The 20,757-nt window shown below is 43.9% G+C and overlaps 1 protein-coding gene across 2 annotated transcripts in view; it reads right to left on the bottom strand.

Annotated features, from left to right (window-relative positions):
- The window catches only part of HSD17B2 (hydroxysteroid 17-beta dehydrogenase 2), a 66,180-nt gene extending 45,850 nt beyond the window's left edge, over positions 1–20,330 (bottom strand). The window contains exon 1 of one of the 2 annotated variants that reach the window (XM_033219140.1): positions 20,054–20,330. In XM_033219140.1, coding sequence (XP_033075031.1) covers positions 20,054–20,315 — 262 coding nt within the window. In that variant the 5' untranslated portion in view covers positions 20,316–20,330. Of the gene's footprint in view, positions 1–19,499; positions 20,013–20,053 lie in introns of those variants that run through there. The other variant, XM_033219139.1, reaches the window with a different exon arrangement.
- Between the last annotated feature and the right edge of the window lie 427 nt (positions 20,331–20,757).

The raw sequence follows: 20,757 nt of genomic DNA, 5'->3' as shown, positions 1-20,757 counted from the left end.
GGCGGAGCTTGCAGTGAGCTGAGATCTGGCCACTGCACTCCAGTCTGGGCGACAGAGCGAGACTCCGCCTCAAAAAAATAAAAAATAAAAAAATAAAAATAAAAAATAAAAAAGAATGGTGCAGTCTAATATTTACAATGTCTGTGATGACAGAGGAGCCCTGAATTTTCTGGAAAGCATATGACTTTCATCTGATCTATGTGCGTGGCTTTTCTTTCTTTTTTTTTTTCAGTATGTGGGTTAAGGTAAGTGATTAAGGAGAAAGGGCTCATGAAATGTTTGGGCTGATAGCAGAGTAAAGAATGAGAGATGAGAGTTCATCTTCACTAGAAATCCCAGCCAGAGGTAACTTGGAGAAAGACAAGCTTGGGAACTTGTAAACACGCTGTGGAAGGCATGGATAGACCTCCCTTAGGTCATCATGTAAGGACTCACACATATGATCTCTTTTTTGTTTGTTTTGTTTTGTTCTGTTTTCACACGGAGTCTAACTCTGTCGCCCAGGCTGGAGTGCAGTGGCACCATCTCAGCTCACTGCAAGCTCCGCCTCCTGGGTTCAAGCTATTCTCCTGCCTCAGCCTCCCGAGTAGCTGGGACTATAGGCGCCCACCACAATGCCTGGATAATTTTTTGTGTTTTTAGCAGAGACGGGGTTTCACTGAAGCACATGATCTCTTGACTTCATGAGCATGGTGACCTTAACTGATATCTGAATCACTTTGATTATCAGGAACAACTGCTTATTAAATAAAAATGATAATGAACTTCTATCTATGGTCATACATTCTATGTTAGAACTTCTTTACATAATGCAAGGGGGAGATGCTCTACCAGTCCAGTACCATCCATGTTCAGTGTTGTGTGAGCTCCCCAGTAGCAACACAAGATGAAACTTTCTTTCCACGGGCAGCAGCCCACAAAGTCTTCTCTGTGCACAGTCTCAGAGTTGATAGAACATCTTTAGAGGTCAACCACAACCAAAGAGTCTAATCGGTTCACTCAGCTTCCCTCTGCCCCCCATAGTGGACTGGGTGCTACAGGTACTATGGTGACCAAGATGGACAGAGTTCTTGGCCTCAAGGTCTTACAGTCTAACGGAGAACTCAGAGTCCATGGCTAGTGCAGTGAACTTTCCCCAGTCCTGCTAAACTTATCATTGGTTGTGTTGGTGTTTTTTATCTTAGTTTTCAATCCCTGCTACTTAAATAAATAAATAAATAAATATAAAAACTTGGGAGAATGAAAAACGGAGATATTTCCATTTTCTCTTTTCATCTCTGTAGACTGCAGGGGTGTGTCAAGTGTAGTTTGCTTGGGATGTGCGCCTCTTCCAAATCTTCTCTACCTGTAAGACTTTTGGTTTGACTTTTTCCCGTGCAGTCCAGGTGACTCTGATCACTAATTCCCTGATGTACATGGGCTCCTTCTATTGACCTCTGCATTTGCCATGCAGCCAAAGCCTGTGCTACCAGAAAAAGAAACTTCTTAGCAACTTTTAGCTAATAAGTGCTGTAGTTGGAATGTGTTCCCCAAATTTCGTATGTAGTAAACTTAATCCTCAAATTCATATGTTGATAGCATTGAGAGGTGAAGCCTTTGGGAGGTAATTAGGACTAGATAAGGTCATCAGTGGGGCCCCCGAGAGGGGACTGGTGGTTTTATAAGAAGAGGAAGAGAGACCTAAGCTGGCATGCTCTTGCCTTCTTGCCATATGATGCCCTCCACCATGTTATGATGAGAAAAGGAGGTCCTCACCCAAAGCCAGTGCCTTGCTCTTGGGTTTTTCAGCCTCCAGAACTGTGAGTGAATAAATGTCTGTTGTTTTAAGGCGACTAGTTTGTTATACTTTGTTACAGCAGCTCCAGGAGACCAACAAAGTGAACTATCCGTCTCCTACCACATGTGATCTTCAGTAGACTTCCTAACCCTGCCCAAGCTAAGAGAAAGGATGCTTTTTCCCTGGATTGTGAGTTTTGAGCATAAAAAATAGAGAGATGGGCAAGAGCTAGATTCAGGGCCTAGCTTTGTCAGTTACTCTCCTAGTGGGACTAGGAAAAGCTAGTCCGAGGGAAATGCACGCCCAAGGTCTAGCCTTCTGTAGATAGTTTCTGAGCAGGTAGAAGATCTCAAGGGATGCTCCCTGCTATGAGCAAACTAGAACTCACTGACAATTCCATTCACAAGAACCTCTCACTAGAATCTCTCACTAGAACCATTTGGATACAGGACAGTTCCCTTGCTCCAACCAAGGAGGAACAGCTGCCCACACTCAGTTCCCTGGGTCTAAGAGACAGTCAGACAATATCTTTGTTAAATTCATTATTTGCAAAGGTCTGAGGCAGAACACCAAAACAGAAAAAGAGGTAAGAGGATCCAGGCATAGCTTCTCAATTTTTGGCAAACCAGAACGCCCACCCGAATAACAGAGAGGAGCACAGCCTCCCCAGTCCCACAGCCCATCAAGGAGGGACCTGGGATTGCTCATTTTTCCAGGAACCAACCTCTATAAGAATAGTCTCAGCAAGCTACCTACAAGACTCATCAAATCTCGGATACAACTTGATCCCTGGTTACATACCGCACAGACGTTATTTCCTGAGCACCTATGCTGTGGTTGGCTCTGCATAAGGCACTGAGGGCACAGTGTGATCCCATCCTTGGTGATGGTGAGCCCTTGATAGAGACCTGCACCAGGTGCCAAGGGCACATGAAGAAGCATCCAAAGTCCATGGGGTCTGGGAGAGAGTAGGGAAGATTACACAGCTAAGCAAACTCTCAAAAGTAGTATCCCCGCTTTACAGATTAGTAATCTGAGGCTCTGAGATGTTAATTATCTGTCCCAGGTGACACACCAAGCAGCTGGAAGAGCTGAGAAGCTGCAACTAACTGATTCCAAAGTCCAAGCTCTTTTTTTTTTTTTTTTCAAGTTCCGGGATACATGTGCTGAACATACAGGTTGGTTACATAGGTATATATGTGCCATGGTAGTTTGCTGCACCTAGCAACATGTCACCCTGGTGTTAAGCCCTGCCTGCATTAGCTATTTGTCCTGAGGCTTTCCCTCCCCTCACCCCCACCCCAACAGGCCCCAGTGTGTGTCATTTCCCTCTCTGTGTCCACATGTTCTCATAGTTAAGTTCTCACTTATGTGTGAGAACCTGCGGTGTTTGGTTTTCGGTTCCTGTGTTAGTTTGCTGAGGATGATGGCTTCCGGCTTCATCCATGTCCCTGCAAAGGACATTATCTCATTCCTTTTTAGTCCATGCTCTTTTTGCGCTGCTAGATAATCTCTCTCACGCTGGGGAGAAGGCACTTGCCTGACTAGCAGCTGCAGTCTTCATTGGCTCATGCATTCATTGATGCATGCACACATTTCTTCAATGCATGTTTCTTAAGCATCTACTGCATACTAGGAGCTGTATGAAATGCTGTTATTACAGAACTGAATGAAATAATCAAGATAGTCTAGTGGGACTGTGACACAGATATTTACTCAATAAATATTCAATTTCAAGGTGAGAAAAGTACTATGAAGGTAACAAATAGGATATGAAGATTGAGAAATACACCTAGAGACTTAAAGCCTGGAGAACAGAGAATACCTGTTCAAGAAGTTAATATTTAAGCTAGTAGTTATCAACTGGCAGGGATTTTCTCCTCATGGGGCATTTGGCATTGCCTAAAGACATTTTTTCTTATCACAACTGGGGAGCAGATTACTGTGTCATCCAGTGAGTAGAGACTAAATATCCTATAATGTACAGAAAAACCCCAATGACAAAGAAATTTTCCAGCCCCAAATGTCAATAGTGCCAAGACTTAAAAACAAAAAAACAGAAACCATGACTACAAGCAGTTAATTGTCATGTCTTCGACTAAGACATGAAGGTGAAGAAGTAAGCCAGCCTGTAAAGCAAGGAGGAAAAAACATTCCAGGTGAAAAGAAGAGTACATGGAAAGGCTTAAGAGCTTGGTGCTTCAAGCTAACCAGCAGGGGAGAGGTGTGGGATCTGGGGGCTCAAATTCCACAGGGCCTTCTGGTCTTGGGCAAAAGTTTGGGTTAGAATTCTCTATAGCAGAATGCCTTTGATGGATGCTAAGCCAGAAAAAGACCTTCAGGCTTCTCTGCAGAGAACAGGTTAAAGAGACAAAAGTGAAATCCCAGAAGTGAGCGAGTAGCCCTAAAAGAAATGACGGTAGCTTTGACTACATCAGAAGCAGAGGAGGTGACGAGCTGTGGACATATCTAGGTGCACTTTGAAAGTAATAGCCTCAGCACAAAGAACAAATTGTATATGGGTGGGCAGTGGAGGAGATGGGCAGAGAAAGGAGAATGGAGGGGAGCTCTTAGGATTCTGGTCTCTACAGAGTGCTGGGTAGTGCAGCTCACCAAGATAGGGAACACTGAGCAAGGGCCAGGAAGAGAAGGGTCCCAAATCAAGAACTCAGTTTCAAGCATGTAAAGCCTGAGACACCCAATGGAACTGGGTATATAAGGGTTGGAGAGGGAAACTGTTTATACGAGATTGTGAGCTGTGGTCCATTCGTAAAGTAGGGCTGGCTATCCATTGACTTCACCTGGGTTGGAGGCTCTCTAAAGAAGCATCAATGCCCAGGCACATGCCTTAGATCAGGTGAACTTGAGCTCTGGGAGTGGGTGCCCAAACATCATTATTTTTTTAAAAGCCTCGAGGTGATTCTAACACACAGTGATGGTTGACATCCACTAGATTCGAGAAGCTGTCCCAAGGTGGAGACCTTCTCTGTACACATGCAGCCCCACGGTGGGACTAAGAAGCCTCACCTTTGTGCCTTACCAAAGGAACTGTCTCTAGTTTGTGTCTATTGAAACATTCCATCTCTGCTGCATCAGCAGTTGGCTGAAGTCTATCTGTCAAAACAATGAACTGCTTGTAGTCTCCGGCATTCTTGTGCTACCTGCAGTTCCAGACCTTTTGTTCCAAGACTCTCTTGTTTATGGCAACGTCAATCTCCTGGAAAAGCCCCAGGGCTGTTTCCTCTCTTTCATTCTTTGGGAGACAGAATGTTTGCAATCTCTTTGTTGAACTTTCTTTCCAAAATGCTCACAGCATCTTCTGACACTGTGTACTCAAAGCAGGAGATACATTCAGACCTGGCCTATTCTTCAAGGTCCAGTTAAATCTCCATTTCCCTTTATTATTATGGGGCACCCATCATGTGACTTGCTTTGTACCTGGCATTTGGGGACACCATGATCCACATGAATGACATGACTCCTGATCTAGGACAAAGTGTCTCAACCTGAGAGCTATTGACATTTGAGGTCAGGTAATTTCTTTGTGGTGGGGGCTGTGCTTTGCATTATAGAATGTTCAGTGGCATCCTGGCTTCAACACTCAATACCTGTAGCATGTTGTCATTACCCCCCACCCTATAGATTTTGACAACCAAAAATAACTCCAGAATTGCCAAATATTCCCCTAAGTAGCCAAATTGCTCCCAGTCAAGAAAAACTGCTTGAGAGAGAAGAGTATATTAAATAAATAGTCACAGAGAATGCTGATAAAGAATATGAAAGAGTCATAAACAGGAGAGATGTAATTGAACAGAGAGATATAAGCTCAACCTGGGACTACCTGTTCTAGCCCAGAAAGTAGCCAGGATTATTTTAATCATAATGCATTCTCTTATTACTTTATTGTCCTTTGTCTTCTTTGATTTCCTACAACAGCATTCACTAGTTGTGTACTATGCAGCCAGGCACAGCACTAAGCATTTGGCATGCTCATTTCATTTTATTCTCATAACTATTCTACTGACTACAAGCAGTTCATTGTCATGTCTTTTTTTTTTTTTTTTTGAGACAGAGTCTCACTCCGCCGCCCAGGCTGGAGTGCTGTGGCCGGATCTCAGCTCACTGCAAGCTCCGCCTCCCGGGTTCACACCATTCTCCTGCCTCAGCCTCCCGAGTAGCTGGGACTACAGGCGCCCACCACCTCGCCCGGCTAATTTTTTTGTATTTTTTAGTAGAGACGGGGTTTCACCGTGTTAGCCAGGATGGTCTTGATCTCCTGACCTCATGATCCGCCCGTCTCGGCCTCCCAAAGTGCTGGGATTACAGGCTTGAGCCACCGCGCCCGGCCTGTCATGTCTTATACAACTACCATATAACCAATATTGGCACCACAAACAATTGAAGATTTCCTATATAAGCAAATTGCCTTTCTAACCAATAGCATGGCATATTAGTCTTGCAAACTAGAACAAAAGCTCAAACATCTATAATGTCCACTTTTCCTTATCTCTTAAACAACAGCCTCCTAGTTCATCAGTTATCACAATCCTTTTTGTACTATTAATGTCTGTTTTTCAAGTCCTTCCTTCTGGATCTCCAAATCACTCCCCAAATTTCTCTCTTCCACCAAATTTTTTCTTTTGATATTCATGTTCCCTGGAGCTAATTCCCCATCTGCTCTTTCCCTTTTCCACCAAAATTCTCAAATTTTCAGAGTTTCCCACTAACATCATCTCCTGGCTGCCTTTGCACTGGGACTCCTTCGTGTACCCTTTCCTGAAAGAATCTCTCTAATCGGTATCCCTAAGGCAGTGAAACACAGAGCTATCATCTCATCTCATTCACTCTCTCCTCCATATTGGATGTTGTTTGTAACTATTTTCCTTGGAACCCTACACCACCTAGGTCTCCCTTCCACCTCCTATCCTATAGATATGAGTGGACCCAACCGCCCAGTGTCCTGTCCTAATCTCTGTGTATGCGCTTCTCTCAGATATCTTTTTAGCTTTCAGAGCTTCATTTGTCCTACATATGTGGAAGATTAACCTAATTTTATCTTCCATCTTGGGCTGTTTCTTGGATTTTAGCCTCATTTCTCCAATTTAATTTGGACACCACCACCTGAATACAACCTTGCCATTTCAAATTCAACATGTGTCAAACAAAAGATACTATATTTTTCACAAAGTCAGCTCCTTTTCCTCAGTCTCGCAAGACCTACAGTTTCTCTTCATTGTAAAATCACCTGCAGACCCTCAGAATCATACTCCATGTTTCTTTGTCTATGCATTCATTCCTTGAGCCTGTTGTGGGGGCTGTGTTTTTCACTGGGGCCATCGTGCCTCCCTGCATGGAGCTCATAGTCCATCTGGAAATACAGGCAGTCAAAAGAACAATCAGAAAGGGCATTGAGTCAAATACAGGCAGTCAGAAGAGCAATCAGAAGACAGCCATGATAGGGAGAGTCCAATGTGCAGTGGGTCTCTCCTTTTCTTCTCTGCCTGGGTCCAATGAGACAGCAAGTTCTACAGGACTTTCTTCATAAAGTCCCTCCAGTTGGCTGCTTGCTCTTCCAACTAATGGCCTCTACCCCAGCCTGCTACATGCTCTTGCCTCTTCTCACTTCTGCCCACTTCTCTGAACTCTCACACATTACACTGTCTTGTAATATCCTGGGTTTTTGCCTACCTACTCCTCTACACTACAAGTCGATTCATTGTCATGAATGCATGCTATTCGCCACTGTATTCCCAGTACCAGGCCCAGAGGTGCTCAATAAATGTTGGTGAAATAATGAATGAATGGATTCTAATCCCCTTTCCACACTACTAATCAGAGTTCTTTTTTAAAACCCTCCAATGCCATTGTCTTCTTCTCTAGCTCTTCCCTAAACTTCATGCTTTAACAGCGTACCAGGTAGGTTCTGAAGTAGTAATCTAGAGGTGGCCAGATAACAACCCCCAGACATGACTGGGAATATTTGGAAAACAGTGACGAGCTTCATGAGCAGAGGGCATTCATGATTGCTCACTGGAAAAGTGCCACCCCTGCTAACGGAGGGAGATCAGGAAGTTCCTGGCTGTTCAGTCTTCAGTGTTCTCTGGCGCTATGGGATAAGGATCTCTCTTTCTTTTTTTTTTTTTTTTTTTTTTTTTGAGACGGAGTCTCGCTCTGTCGCCCAGGCTGGAGTGCAGGGGCAGGATCTCAGCTCACTGCAAGCTCCGCCTCCCGGGTTTACGCCATTCTCCTGCCTCAGCCTCCCGAGTAGCTGGGACTACAGGCGCCGGCCACCTCGCCCGGCTAGTTTTTTGTATTTTCTAGTAGAGACAGGGTTTCACTGGGTTAGCCAGGATGGTCTCGATCTCCTGACCTTGTGATCCGCCCGTCTCGGCCTCCCAAAGTGCTGGGATTACAGGCTTGAGCCACCGCGCCCGGCCAAGGATCTCTCTTTCTTAAGGAATGGAAGTGAGCTTTGCCGTAAGATTCTGTGCCTGAACGTGGAAGGGGCTTCGGTCAACCAAGCAGGTCTGAAAAAGTTGGCGGCCATCGCCCCTTTCCCTCAAGGGGGCGCACTCGCCATCTACCTGTCTGCACTGCGTGTATTATCTCCTTGAGCTAAAATACCTGCATTTGAATTCCAGCACTGCCAATTACTTATTTGTCACGTGGCCTTAATTATATAAACTTGAAACCCCCAATTTTGTCATCGTTGAGCGGGGTTAATAATAAAAACCATTTCATCAATATCTGGACCATGATCACTCTAGAATATGGGTATTGGGTATATTGCGTATATTTGCTCCTCTTGTGTACACTTAAAGATTTACATACTTTTTTTTTTTTTTTGCCATCTTGGCTCACCACATCTGACTCCCAGGTTCAAGTGATCCTTCTGTCTCAGCCTCCCAAGTAGCTGGGATTACAGATGCCCACCACCATACCTGGTTAATTTTTGTATTTTTGGTAGATATGGGGTTTCACTATGTTGCTCAGGCTGGTGTTGAACTCCTGGGCTTAAGTAATCCACCCACGTTGGCCTCCCAAAGTGCTTGGATTGCAGGTGTGAGCCACCATGCCTGGCCCATAATAATTTTTAAATATCTTATATAAGATATATCCTGGCTGGGCACAGTGGCTCACGCCTGTAATCCCAGCACTTTGGGAGGCCGAGACGGGCAGATCATGAGGTCAGGAGATCGAGACCATCCTGATTAACACGGTGAAACCCCATCTCTACTAAAAAATACAAAAAACTAGCCGGGTGAGGTGGCGGGCACCTGTAGTCCCAGCTACTCAGGAGGCTGAGGCAGGAGAATGGTGTAAACCCGGGAGGTAGAGCTTGCAGTGAGCTGAGATCTGGCCACTGTGCTCCAGCCTGGGCGACAGAGCGAGACTCCGTCTCAAAAAAAAAAAAAAAATAGATATCCTATAAGCTGTTTGTGAGAATTAAATGAAATTAGGCATGGAAAGTGCTCCTTACAGTGCCTGACATATAGGAAGCCTCTGATACAAGGTGGCTCTCAATAGCACAGTCACACCACTATCCTAGCCATGAGGGTCTTGCGGCACTGAGATCATGTTATCCATTCATTGGTTTGTTTGCATTATGTCTTCCTCCACTAGAATTAAGCTTCATAAGGGCAAGGCCTTATTCTGTTTTTGTTCCACACTGTATCTCGAGTGTGCATAGTAGGCAATTGGTACTGAAAACATTAGCCGTTCAAACAACCAGTTTCAGCCCCAGACACAGCTCACATCAATCACTCATCCTGCTCCCAGTCAGCACCCTTCGCTCCCCACCTAAGAGGTAATGCCCTGTCTCATAGAGATGAGGACTCAGGAGGAAATGCAACAGGTGAACAGTTTGCCTAGAGCAAAGGTCTTCACAATCCAGCACCTCCCAAAGACTCTCTGTAACAGAAGAACCAAAAAGACAGCTCAGGGTAAATTATCAGGAGAAAAAACTCAAGAGGCTAGAGTGGTCCCAGCAGAAGCTCTCAGCGAGGTCAGAGCTTAAAAGGGCAAGAACCAAAGGTAGACAGCACAGAGCCAAAAGTCTCCACACTGGAGAAGCATTTGTCAGTGAAAAAACTGGATTAAGCTGAGACCTGCATAGCAAGTCTGCTACAGAAAGAGGGCTTGCCAGCCAAGGAACAGTCAAAATGCAAAGAACAAAGGAGTCGGGCACCATTGTATGAGGCAGATGAGGCACATTAATGAATGGCCCAGAAGACAGAAATCTCATCGCCTATTTTCCTTTCATCTCCTTTGCCAAGGGAATCACTGGACTAGAAAAGATAGGAAATAGGTAAAAATCATTATATTTTATGAAGCAGCTACTATGTATCAGGCAGCAACATATATTCACAATCTTGCTTAATACCTAGAAGAGATATCAATCATGATTCTACTTTATATGTGAGAAAAATTAACCTCAGAGAGGTGAAGCAGCTTGCTCATGAGTGCAGAGCTAGTGAGTAGCCTAATACCTTCATTTAGATACTGTATATCTTAAGAGGGAAGCTTAAGATGGATGGGGGGCTCACTAGGGGTAAACAGCCCAGTGCTGACCCCATTTAAGTTCACAGTCAAACCTCCCTGGACCATTTTCATACCAGCTGCAGTTTAGACACAGCATCTGCTATTTAGATAGTTGGTTTTCTTTTGTTTTTTCTCTTTTCTTTCTTTCTTTTTTTTTTTTTTTTTTTTACGGAGTCTCACTCTGTCACCCAGGCTGGAGTGCGGTGGTATGATCTCGGCTCACTGCAACCTCTGCCTCCCACGTTCAAACGACTCTCCTGCCTCAGCCTCCTGAGTAGAGTAGCTGGGATTAAAGGTGCACACCACCACACCCTGCTAATTTTTGTATTTTTAGTAGAGATGGGGTTTCGCCCTGTTGGACAAGCTGGTCTCGAACTCCTGACCTCAGGTGATCTGCCTGCCTTGGCCTCCCAAACTACTGAGATTACAGGTGTGAGCAACCATGCCCGGCCAGAAGAGTTGGTTTTCTGAACCTAGTGTGACAAGGGAACACTTCTTCCCCACTTCCTATGCTCTCTGAAATATGGAGGGATATCTTTCAGTGTGACATTCCTGGCCACTCTGGCTCCCCTACCCTCCTTCCCCCCAGTGAGGTAGAGCAAAGTATCTGATTGGTGAGTTTGGCGGAAAGAACTGGACATGAACATTTTACCTGGTGCAAAAGTCTTTTCTCTCTCTAGCAGGAGAACCAAATGACAACTCAGAGAAAATGATCAGGACTGAGAAGGAGAGGAGAAAACCCAAGAGGCCAGACCATCCTGTGGACACTGTCGTCTCTTCCTTCCAACCTCCCAGCCTATAAAACACCTGTGCTAAGCCCAGCTGCCCAGTCCAGACCCCATCTGTGGGTGAGGCCTGAGACTTTTCCACCTTGCCTTGGCTAAGCACCGTTATTACCACGAGCCAGACCTGTGCTCCAATATGCATCTATCAGGAATAAGGCTGATGTCTTAAGTTCCCTGTCTTGTTTCTCCATTGGTTCAGAATTCGGGGGGACATGGGGTTTAGGGACTGACTCCACCAAACAAAGCAACAGCATCTGGTGAAGAACCCTGCATTTGTTCTGATTTAATTTCACCTCATTTAGCTCCAGTTGGGTTTGCATTGCTCATACCAAGATGGTATGTGATATTAACTCTGAGTCAACAGCTCGGAGGAATGTCAAGAAAGAAACTGGAAATGGTTCAGAGGAGCTAAAGAGAATGATGAACGTTCTGGAAACTAGGCCATGGGAGGAATGGTAAAAAGAATGAGAAGATTTAGTTCAAAGAAGATTTGGCTCTGATATGATGCAGTCCACATGTTTCAAGGGCAATCATGCAAAATAATACTTTAATTAGGTTATGTGACTTCCAAGAGCAGAGTTAACTTCAAGGGAAGAATATTTTGCTCATTATAGGGAAGATATTTACAACTATTAGCATTGTAAAAAAATGAAATAATTTCCACCAATAGAGGGTCAACTCCCTGTCACTGGGATTATTCAAAACCCCAATGGATGAAATGGGATGATGCTGAACAGGGTGTTCCGGTGTTGGGAAATGGTTGGGTCTGAAATAAAATTTATCTATATGATTTTTATAAACCCTAAAGTGGCTGAATGAACTGTCTTGGCTCCTCACCCCTTTTGCCCCAATATCACAAGTGACCTAAAACAAGGAGGGCAGGCCAGGGGCGATCCCTTGCATGTGGCCAGATCCTGACTGGGGACCCCCAGTCCCCACACAGCACTTGCTAATGGGAGGGAACATGGAAGGCTCAGAGCTCTACGTGCTCTACTAGGGAAAAGCTTGGCCCAAGAGGAACTTCTTTTTCCCTTCATCCTTCCTTGAAGGAGTCTGTGATAGCCCAAGTAAGAAGACAGAGGCCCTGATAACAAACTAACCCGCAGAAATGATGTCAAGAGATGCAACTCCATAAGCAAGAGAAAAGTTTCTTCTCTGCCTGCTTCTCTCTGCAGGAACCAAAGCAGAAGTTGAAAGTTAACATTTGGCCACAAGAATGTGTTGTTTGATCTATGGGATTGTTTAAAAAACAAGAAAGAGGCTAGATGCAGTGGCTTACACCCATAATCCCAGCACTTTGGGAGGCCGAGGCAGGTAGACTAGCTGAGGTCAGGAGTTCGATACCAGCCTGACCAACATGGTGAAAGCCTATCTCTACTAAAAATACAAAGTTAGCTGGGCATAGTGGCGGGTGTCTGTAAACCCAGCTACTTGGGGGGCTGAGGCAGGAAAATTGTTTGAACCCAGGAGGAAGAGGTTACAGTGAGCCGAGATCGTGCCATTGCACTCCAGCCTGGGTAACAAGACCAAAACTCCTTCTCAAAAAATAATAAATAAAATAAAATATAAGAAAGAAGTCGTTGCCAACTTGTTTTAAATGGGAGATTTCACACACAAAGATCTACAATTTTCAATTTGCCCTGAAATACCACAAAAGTGGCAAAGTGGCAATAATTGACTGGCAGTAGGAAGCAGCTGCCTTCTCTAGTCAGGGGTTATGTGCTCCAGTTTGTATGGGACTTACCACCCTCCACCAAGCTCTAGACACTGAGGCCAAGTGCAATAGTTCCGGCTCACACCTGTAATCCCAGCACTTTGGGCGGCCGAGGTGGGAAGATCACTTGACATCAGGGGTTCAAGCCCAGACTGGTCAACATGGTGAAACCCCATCTCTACTAAAAAATACAAAAATTAGCTGGGTATGATGGCACGCTCCTGTAATCCTAGCTACTCGGGAGGCTGAGGCAAGGAGAATTGCTTGAACCTGGGAGGCAGAGATTGCAGTGAACCAAGATCGCACTACTGCACTCCAGCCTGGGCGACAGACTGAGACTCTGTGCAAAAAAAATTTTAACAAAAGAAAAGAAAGGGGAAAGATTCAGGACAGGAGATAATAAATTTGTTTTAAAACATGCCAAGTTTAAAGTTTCAGGCTAAAATTCTGGAAATATGAGTCAGGAGCTCATCAGAACACAGGTATACAAAACCACGATTTGCCAGTCCTCTCACAGAGGAGACAATTGATACCACAGGAGCAGGTATGACTTTGCTACTGGGTAGGGAATGCAGCCAAATAAGAAGGTGAAGTAAAGACAGAGTCAGAGGTTACCTTGGAGGAAGGGTAAGAAAAAGAACCTGGAAGAGTCAAAGGACAAAGAAATGGGGGAGAAGCATGGAAATGCAGTTCTTGCAAGGCTAACGAGGCCATGAAAAGAAGGAAAATATGGTCAGCGGTGCTGGAGCAGAAGTCAAGCTCTGGTGATTAGAGGACACCAGTGACCCTCAGTAGTTTCAGCAGCCTGGGGGGAGCCAGTGGATGTTCTATTTGTGCCACTTCCTGGGTAAGCAGGAGCACGCTCAGAACCAAATCAGCACAAAGCTTTGTCCAGGGCAAGCCAACAACTAAGTCACTATGGAACAATGGAGCTTCCAACAGCTCAGCGTTGTCATTCTGCCCTTTTTATGCAAATGACCCCAGCAAAAAGAAGAGCAAAGGTAAGTACTTCAGTGAGTGGGCAGATTGGGACAATCTTATTGAGTCAAACTAACGACCATGAAAAGGAGAGGACATTTCACCCCCATGGCTGGTTCACTCACAGCGCATTGGCTCATTAACACTGTGTTAGGCCTAACGTGCTCAGAAACTGAGAAGAGGCACATGATCATAAAAAGAGACCTGGTTCCTGCCTTCAAGCAGCTTGCAGTATAGTTGGGATGGATTTCCATGCCATCAGAATACTCCCCAATCAAAACACTCCATCTATAATGCCTGATACAATCATTGTTCAAACTTTCACAAAATTACCTGGGTTAACCACACCTTTTTATGCTTCCCTGTAGTAGGAAAAGGTAAAACTTAAACCTCATGATAAGTGGGGACATTTGTTCATGTAAAAAGCATCTGGTAGACTGGATTATAGACTCACTGAGGACCATCCTTTCAACATCCACCATCACTTTATTGCTCATGCTTCGCCAGCATCTATCTACAAATCTAACCAAGTTCTATTTCATTATTTCCAACTTCCAATGATATTTCACTTGAACTACACTTCACTGCTCTCAGACTCAGTTCTGAAGTCAAGCTTAGCACATGGCATCTCTCAAGTCATCACCCTCTGCAAACATCCCTCGCCCTGTCTGTGGTACCCTTATTTCATCATCCCTCATAAGCATCTTCTACACCCAATCAATTGCCAAGCTCTGTGTTAGGCAGAGTCATGGGCGCATATAGACATTCAATATTTACTTGTTGGTTGAGTGGACACATTTTATATTCTGGGTAACCTTTGTAGGCTAACACCAACTATGGATCTAACACTTCTAATGACAGTGGTTAAGAGGATGGCTTTTGGTAAGCCTTGGATCTGATCTGGGTTTAGTCCAATCTCTGCTACTTAGTAGCTCAGTGACTTTGGACACATTCCCTTGTTTACAAATGTAAATTATTAGGGTTGTGAGAATCAAATATAAAATGCATGTAAAGCTCAGAGCACAGAGATGTTATTTCTCTTAGTCTCTTAGTCTACTGTCAATGTTTATCCATCTAAATAATATAACGTGAAATCCAAAGGAGTCCAAACCCCAAGAGGATACCAATGGTATTCAACTTGAGAACCTTAGTTGGACTATTCAATAATTGCAAGAAGGGATCTTCACTGACCTGAGACCCTTTCTTATGAGCATAAAATATTTTCACTGAAAACAGATCTTACTTCTCCTCCTAGATCCATTCTCCAATATAACCAGTTTCGAAATTTTCAATTAAAAATTATCTAATGCAGCAAGCTTTATTGAGTGCTAGCTATATTCATTGTAGCTACTTAACCAATTAGGCTGGAATACCTTTCCACTTTCCCACAGGAAAACTACTTTTAGATTCTTAACAAGGTCCTTCTTTCTTTGTCAAGCTGTCACCAGCCCCACACACAAGACTTGTGTCTGCCTGGGATCCACTTTGGGAATTAACCTGGAGGTTTCTTATATGCCCCATCACACAGCCACAGTTGGGTGTGGCCATGTCTTTCCCAGTGGTCCATGAAGCCCTGAGGTGTCTGCCCTGTACCCAGTAGATGGTGAATCAATACTGAATATTTCAGATGGTTGAGAAAGACTGCAGGGGGCAGGATTACAGGCCAGAGGATAGAAAATTAAAGTTACCTGTGCATCTCCTGCCAAGCTTAGAGGGTAGGCTGAGGACAGCACATAACCTCAGAGGAGGGGTAGGGAACTCCAGTGAATGTGTGTCCAAGATGAAGGAAAAGTAGGAATTTTGATACCATCACTTGAGAGTAATTGTATGGTCTTAAAATTTCCTTCCCCCTTTGCTTCTGGAAAATGCATGGCACATACTGGGCTCTCAGTGAATATTTATTGAATGAATACATGAATGCTTTTGTTTGTCAACCTTTTCTTTTGTTCTTTTTGTTCCTTCATGTTCTTCCTAACTACTCAAGCTTTCCCCCTCACCACCCCAATACAGTCATTCTTCCTCTCCTTCTCTCTCTCTCTCTCTCTCTCTCTCTCTCTCATTTGCTAACTGCATCTATAGTAGTAGAAGATACGTAGGGGGGTGTGTGTTTGTGTGTGTGTGTGTGTGTGTATGTGTGTATTATTTTCCATTTACAGAGGAGAAAACAGAAGTCCCAAAGTCCAAAATGGAGCACCAAAGTTTACACAGCTGTCCACACAGCTAGTAATAAAGATGCAGCAAATAAGGCCCTATTGCCCCAGAACCCTCCCACTTTTGTGTGCATTAATCCAGGGTGCACTTTGACTCCCAGCAGCCATCACCTGCCACTCTTTCCCCAAAGGGCCAGAACTCACTTTGCCAGCCAGTGTCCACATGGTGCCAGAAGTGCACGGAATTAAGTCTCCCCTCCTCCCCACATCCAAGGGGGAAGAGAGGTGACTGCCCTTAACTAATGATTGACAGCTGTGAAGGCATAAAGACGACAGCTCTCCAGTCCCCAGTTGGCACAGCTCTGATGTGTGATCCACACTACCCCACGTCTGCCCAGGGTGATTAAGCCCAAGTGATCTTCAGAGGACTTCTCAATGTCACACCCTCGCCTGGCTTCTTCCTTTTCCCTGCCCATCTTCTCTGCAAACCCTCCTAATAAATCTTTCACACAAATCCTCACAGAAAGCACTGCCTCTGGGGACCTAGCCTAAGGCAAGGTAGATGCAAGATTCAAACCCAAGCCTGTCTGTCTTCAGAGTTTTCTCCCACTATGTTGTGGTTGAGATGTTGTTACAATCATGCCGGTCTGCTCTTCGCTCATTTTACAGTTATACATTGAAAATGCATCATACAACCCCGTCTCTACTAAAAATACAAAAATTAGCCAGTGTGATAGCACGTGCCTGTAATCCCAGCTACTTGGGAGGCTGAGGCAGAAGAATCACTTGAACCCGGGAGGCAGAGGTTGCAGTGAGCTGAGACCATGCCACTGCACTCCAGCCTAGGCAACAGAGTGAGACCTCGTCTCAAAAAATAAAATAAAATAAAATAAAATAAAATAAAATATAAAATAAAATAGAATAAAATGCATCACACATACATTTTAAAAATTTGAATGGCCGCTGTGGCTTCAGGCATCTTGAAGACAAATATGTATTCAAACACCCTATGCTTGCTTACTTTTTCTTACTATATTTATATTGTCTCTAAGGCAACAAACTTTTGAACATATTAGCAAAATGAAATCAAGGGCTCAAAGGGGAGAAAAAAAGGTTACTTTTTTGACTTGTCTTTGACTTGTCTTGCCTCTCGCCTGGGTCCATAATTAAGTACAAACTAAAAGGAGCTTTAGCTGTGTAGTGCTCTCTTTTAAGTATTTTTGTTATATGAGTAATGTAATCACATTAGAGAAATTTGAAATCCAAGGGAGAAAAAAAACACACAAATACTCTAATCCAACTATTAACCAACTATTTCCTTTATAAACTATTTCCTTTCATTTACACACTATTTCCAGTACACTAATCCAACCATATACAAACTATTTTCTTCCAGCTGTTATCACAGCTTTTCTCCCAGCCCAGGGATCTATGCATTTGACGTGGTTGCAGACTTGTTCCAATGCTGGGGTTTCCTGTGTGTTTGTTTTCCTTTGGCCCAGGCGGTTTTCCATTTAACACAGTTTTGGGGGCTGTCATATTTAATGGTCGCACATTGTCATACCCAGAGGATGTACCACATATTATCAGCCTTTTGGTTGCTTTTGATATTGAATATTAATCTTATTAAACAATAAGATTGTGTTGAATGTGCCATTTGGGTTTTGCTTCTACTCTTTTGTTTTCATGTTTCAGATTATGTCTTTAAAATAAATTTCCAAGACTTGAATTATCAGATAAAGGAACAATATGTATGGCTTTTGATGTACACTGCCACATTTTTTGCCGGTCCTGCCCCACCAAAACGCATACTAATCTATGTTATCATAAGCCAATGTGAAACAAAGGTCATTCCAAACTCAGCATGGCTTCTCATTCTTTAAAGAGTTCTGGTCTAACAAAATGAATTCATTTTAAATTTCTCGATTTCATACAAAGGTTTTGAAACCTTGTCTAGAATTATATGAGCCCATAGCATTCCTCATTAAAATGACAGAGAATTTGAAAATAACAAAGAACGTGAAAGTCACATTTCAGTCATCCTTAAATATATGTAGTACTCATCCTAATTCTAAACTTTCATAATTGCTATAAGCATTTCATGTAGGGAGTAGTCCTTAAGCTTGAGTTGCCTAATTAATTCAGTCATCCTTACTCAACAGTAAAAACGGCACCTTTCAGTGGCTGATGTGGGCTCACTGAGTTGGGTGCATATTTTGTGAGCGTTAATTCATGCCTGCATCTTGAAATGCAGAGGATAAAGAATGTTGACAAAATAAGCAAGAAGGAATTCCCATTTTTCTCAGCTACCCTGTGGTTTGCCTGAGTTCATCGTAAGCTTTCCTAATAGAACAGGACACAGAAGAGGAAAATTGAGACTCTTACAAATTTCACCGATAAGCCATTTGAGAATTCTAGTAAAAATGTGGAAAACCCAGCCAGACTCCCAGATACATGATTCCAGGTGATGTCAGACATTCTTGCAGATAAACATCCCATTGACTGAATTTTCTCCCCGTAAACTTTCGAAAATTAATTTAAATAAGCTTGTTTTCTGTGGCACATCAAACTCCCAACAAGCACCACTTGAATTTTGTTTCAAGAAAGCATTTTACTTTAACACAATAATAAAGTCTGTTTCTCTGTAAATTGCCAAGCCCCAGATTTTCTCCCAACCACATCCCCATCCCATTCTTGCCTTCACCCTGAGGCCCATGGTCAGAGGGGTGATGATCTCCCACAAATGATTCCACGGTTGATTTTTTTTTTAATTTGGCAGGGCTTTCTGGGTTAGGATAACGTTGGGTAATCCTAATTACAGCCATATCCAAGCTTAAACTCCATAACCAAACAAACCAGTTTTACAACTCAAAGAAATTTAATTTGGCCTCACACTTGCGGTGGGGAAACACACACACACATACACAGAAGAGAAAACTGGCAGCTCAGCTAACAGGCAACCGAATGTTGGACACACTGCCAGCTTGGTCCAATTAAGAAACATTAGAGGTCTAATGAGGAACAGTTCAGGCAGAACACAAGGTTCTTGACAGCAGCCAAGCAAACTGCAAAGTCTCCAGCCCAGGTGAGCGAATCCCTTCAATATTTCAAAACAGCAAGGGGCCAGTGGAACTTGGCTTGTAAGCTTTCTTGCATACCTAGGGAAGAAGGGTCCAGGCGGAGAACCTGGCCAAACAATGATCTCAGAACAAAAGTCCATTTAAGCCTAAAAAACAATCTATGGGACATTCCTGGGTACAACAGAACACATGAAATATTGCCATTTTGCCTATTAATATTTATTCCTGGGAAATTAACAAACTCATTGTCTGGGTGCACTTCATCCTCTCCTTCCCTCCTGCTACCAGCCCCTTCAAATGCACCTCCTGGGAAAAACTGAACCAAAGCAATGTCATGAAAAATACTTGGGCGAGGGCTTTCATTTACTCCATGCCAAGTATTTTATTTTTAAGCCAGATTTGACAAAGTCCTGCTAAGGCAAAGCAAGTTTCAGATCGTGCCCTCAGTGAAAATTGCAGTGCCGTTCTGCTTACCTGTCACCAGGACTGCCTTCTGATCCACAGGTAACAACTCTTGGCCAGATAAGTAAGTATACACGAGGAAACATGATAGAGAGAAGAAGATCAAGCCCCAAAAAGGGGACAGGATGAGTAGGCAGACTGCACAGAGGCCCGCCAGGCAGACCATCCAGTTCCACAGCTGCCCCGAGCTCTTCTTGTATTTGCAATATACTGTCCCGCACAGTACTGTGGGGACAGCCAGGCAGATCCATGCTGTGTCCGAGAAGAAAGTGCTCATTCTCAGTGACTCGCTGCACCTTCAAGTGCCCAGGGCCAGTGAGTCTAGTGGGCAAAGGCTGACTGGAGGCAGCCTGAGTTATGTGAACAGAGAGTCAAGAAGGGAGGGGAGAAAGCAGCCCCAGCCCCTTTCGACTGAGCAGAGATTAAGCATAATCATATTCCCAGTGGGTAATTTAAACCAGTGTGCACTTCAACATAAATACCGAGGCACTTCCTATTTGACCACTCTCCCCCTCCCTACCCCCTGCATACACAACACATGCACATACTCACCCACAAACACACACCTTCTATTTTTTTATGACAGTCCACCTCTGGAGAGATGACTAATTGGATAATAATTGACAGAATTCGAACTGCACGGAGAATAACAGGAAAATCCTCTAGCTCCCAGGAAAATACTGTCTTCTTCAAGAGCCTGCAGTGTGTCTGGGTGCTGAGTCCTTTTTCTGACTCAGGAGTGAGTGAATGAGAGAGAGAGAGAGAGACTGTGTGTGTGTGTGTGTGTGTGTGTGTGTGTGGTGTGTGTGTGTGTGCGCGCGCGGACATATAAATTCAGGCAATCAATGAAGTTTGGAAAATAGATTCTGGAAGGGAAGGCACCTGTGATCCGGTCCATAGCTTCAGGACTCCTACCAATCCCAACTGAGGCAGGCTGAAGGGTTGGATGGAGAGGGATATGAAAGTAGAGGAAGATATTCCTTGGCAGAGGAAAGTGCTTTGGTCTTGCCTGAGGGGAAACATGCCAGGGAGAGATAATAATGACAATTAACTAATAGCGGCTAATATCTATTGGTACTTTTTTGTGACAGAGGCTGTGTATAGCTGCTTATTTGTTCATTCGCTTTATTGCAAGCCTATTCTATGCCAGCCTCCATTCACTGGCACTCGGCTCATACTCCTTGAATACAATATCCTTATGAAGTTGGTTCTAGTATTATAGTAATTTTACAGGTGAGGAAACCAGGGCACAGAGAGGATAAGAGACTTA

Source organism: Trachypithecus francoisi, unplaced genomic scaffold (assembly GCF_009764315.1).
Source record: "Trachypithecus francoisi isolate TF-2019V2 unplaced genomic scaffold, Tfra_2.0 Lachesis_group10, whole genome shotgun sequence".
Classification (NCBI taxonomy): Eukaryota; Metazoa; Chordata; class Mammalia; order Primates; family Cercopithecidae; genus Trachypithecus; species Trachypithecus francoisi.
The sequence above is the reverse complement of the archived record's forward strand: the minus strand, read 5'-3'. Positions and strand labels throughout refer to the sequence as shown.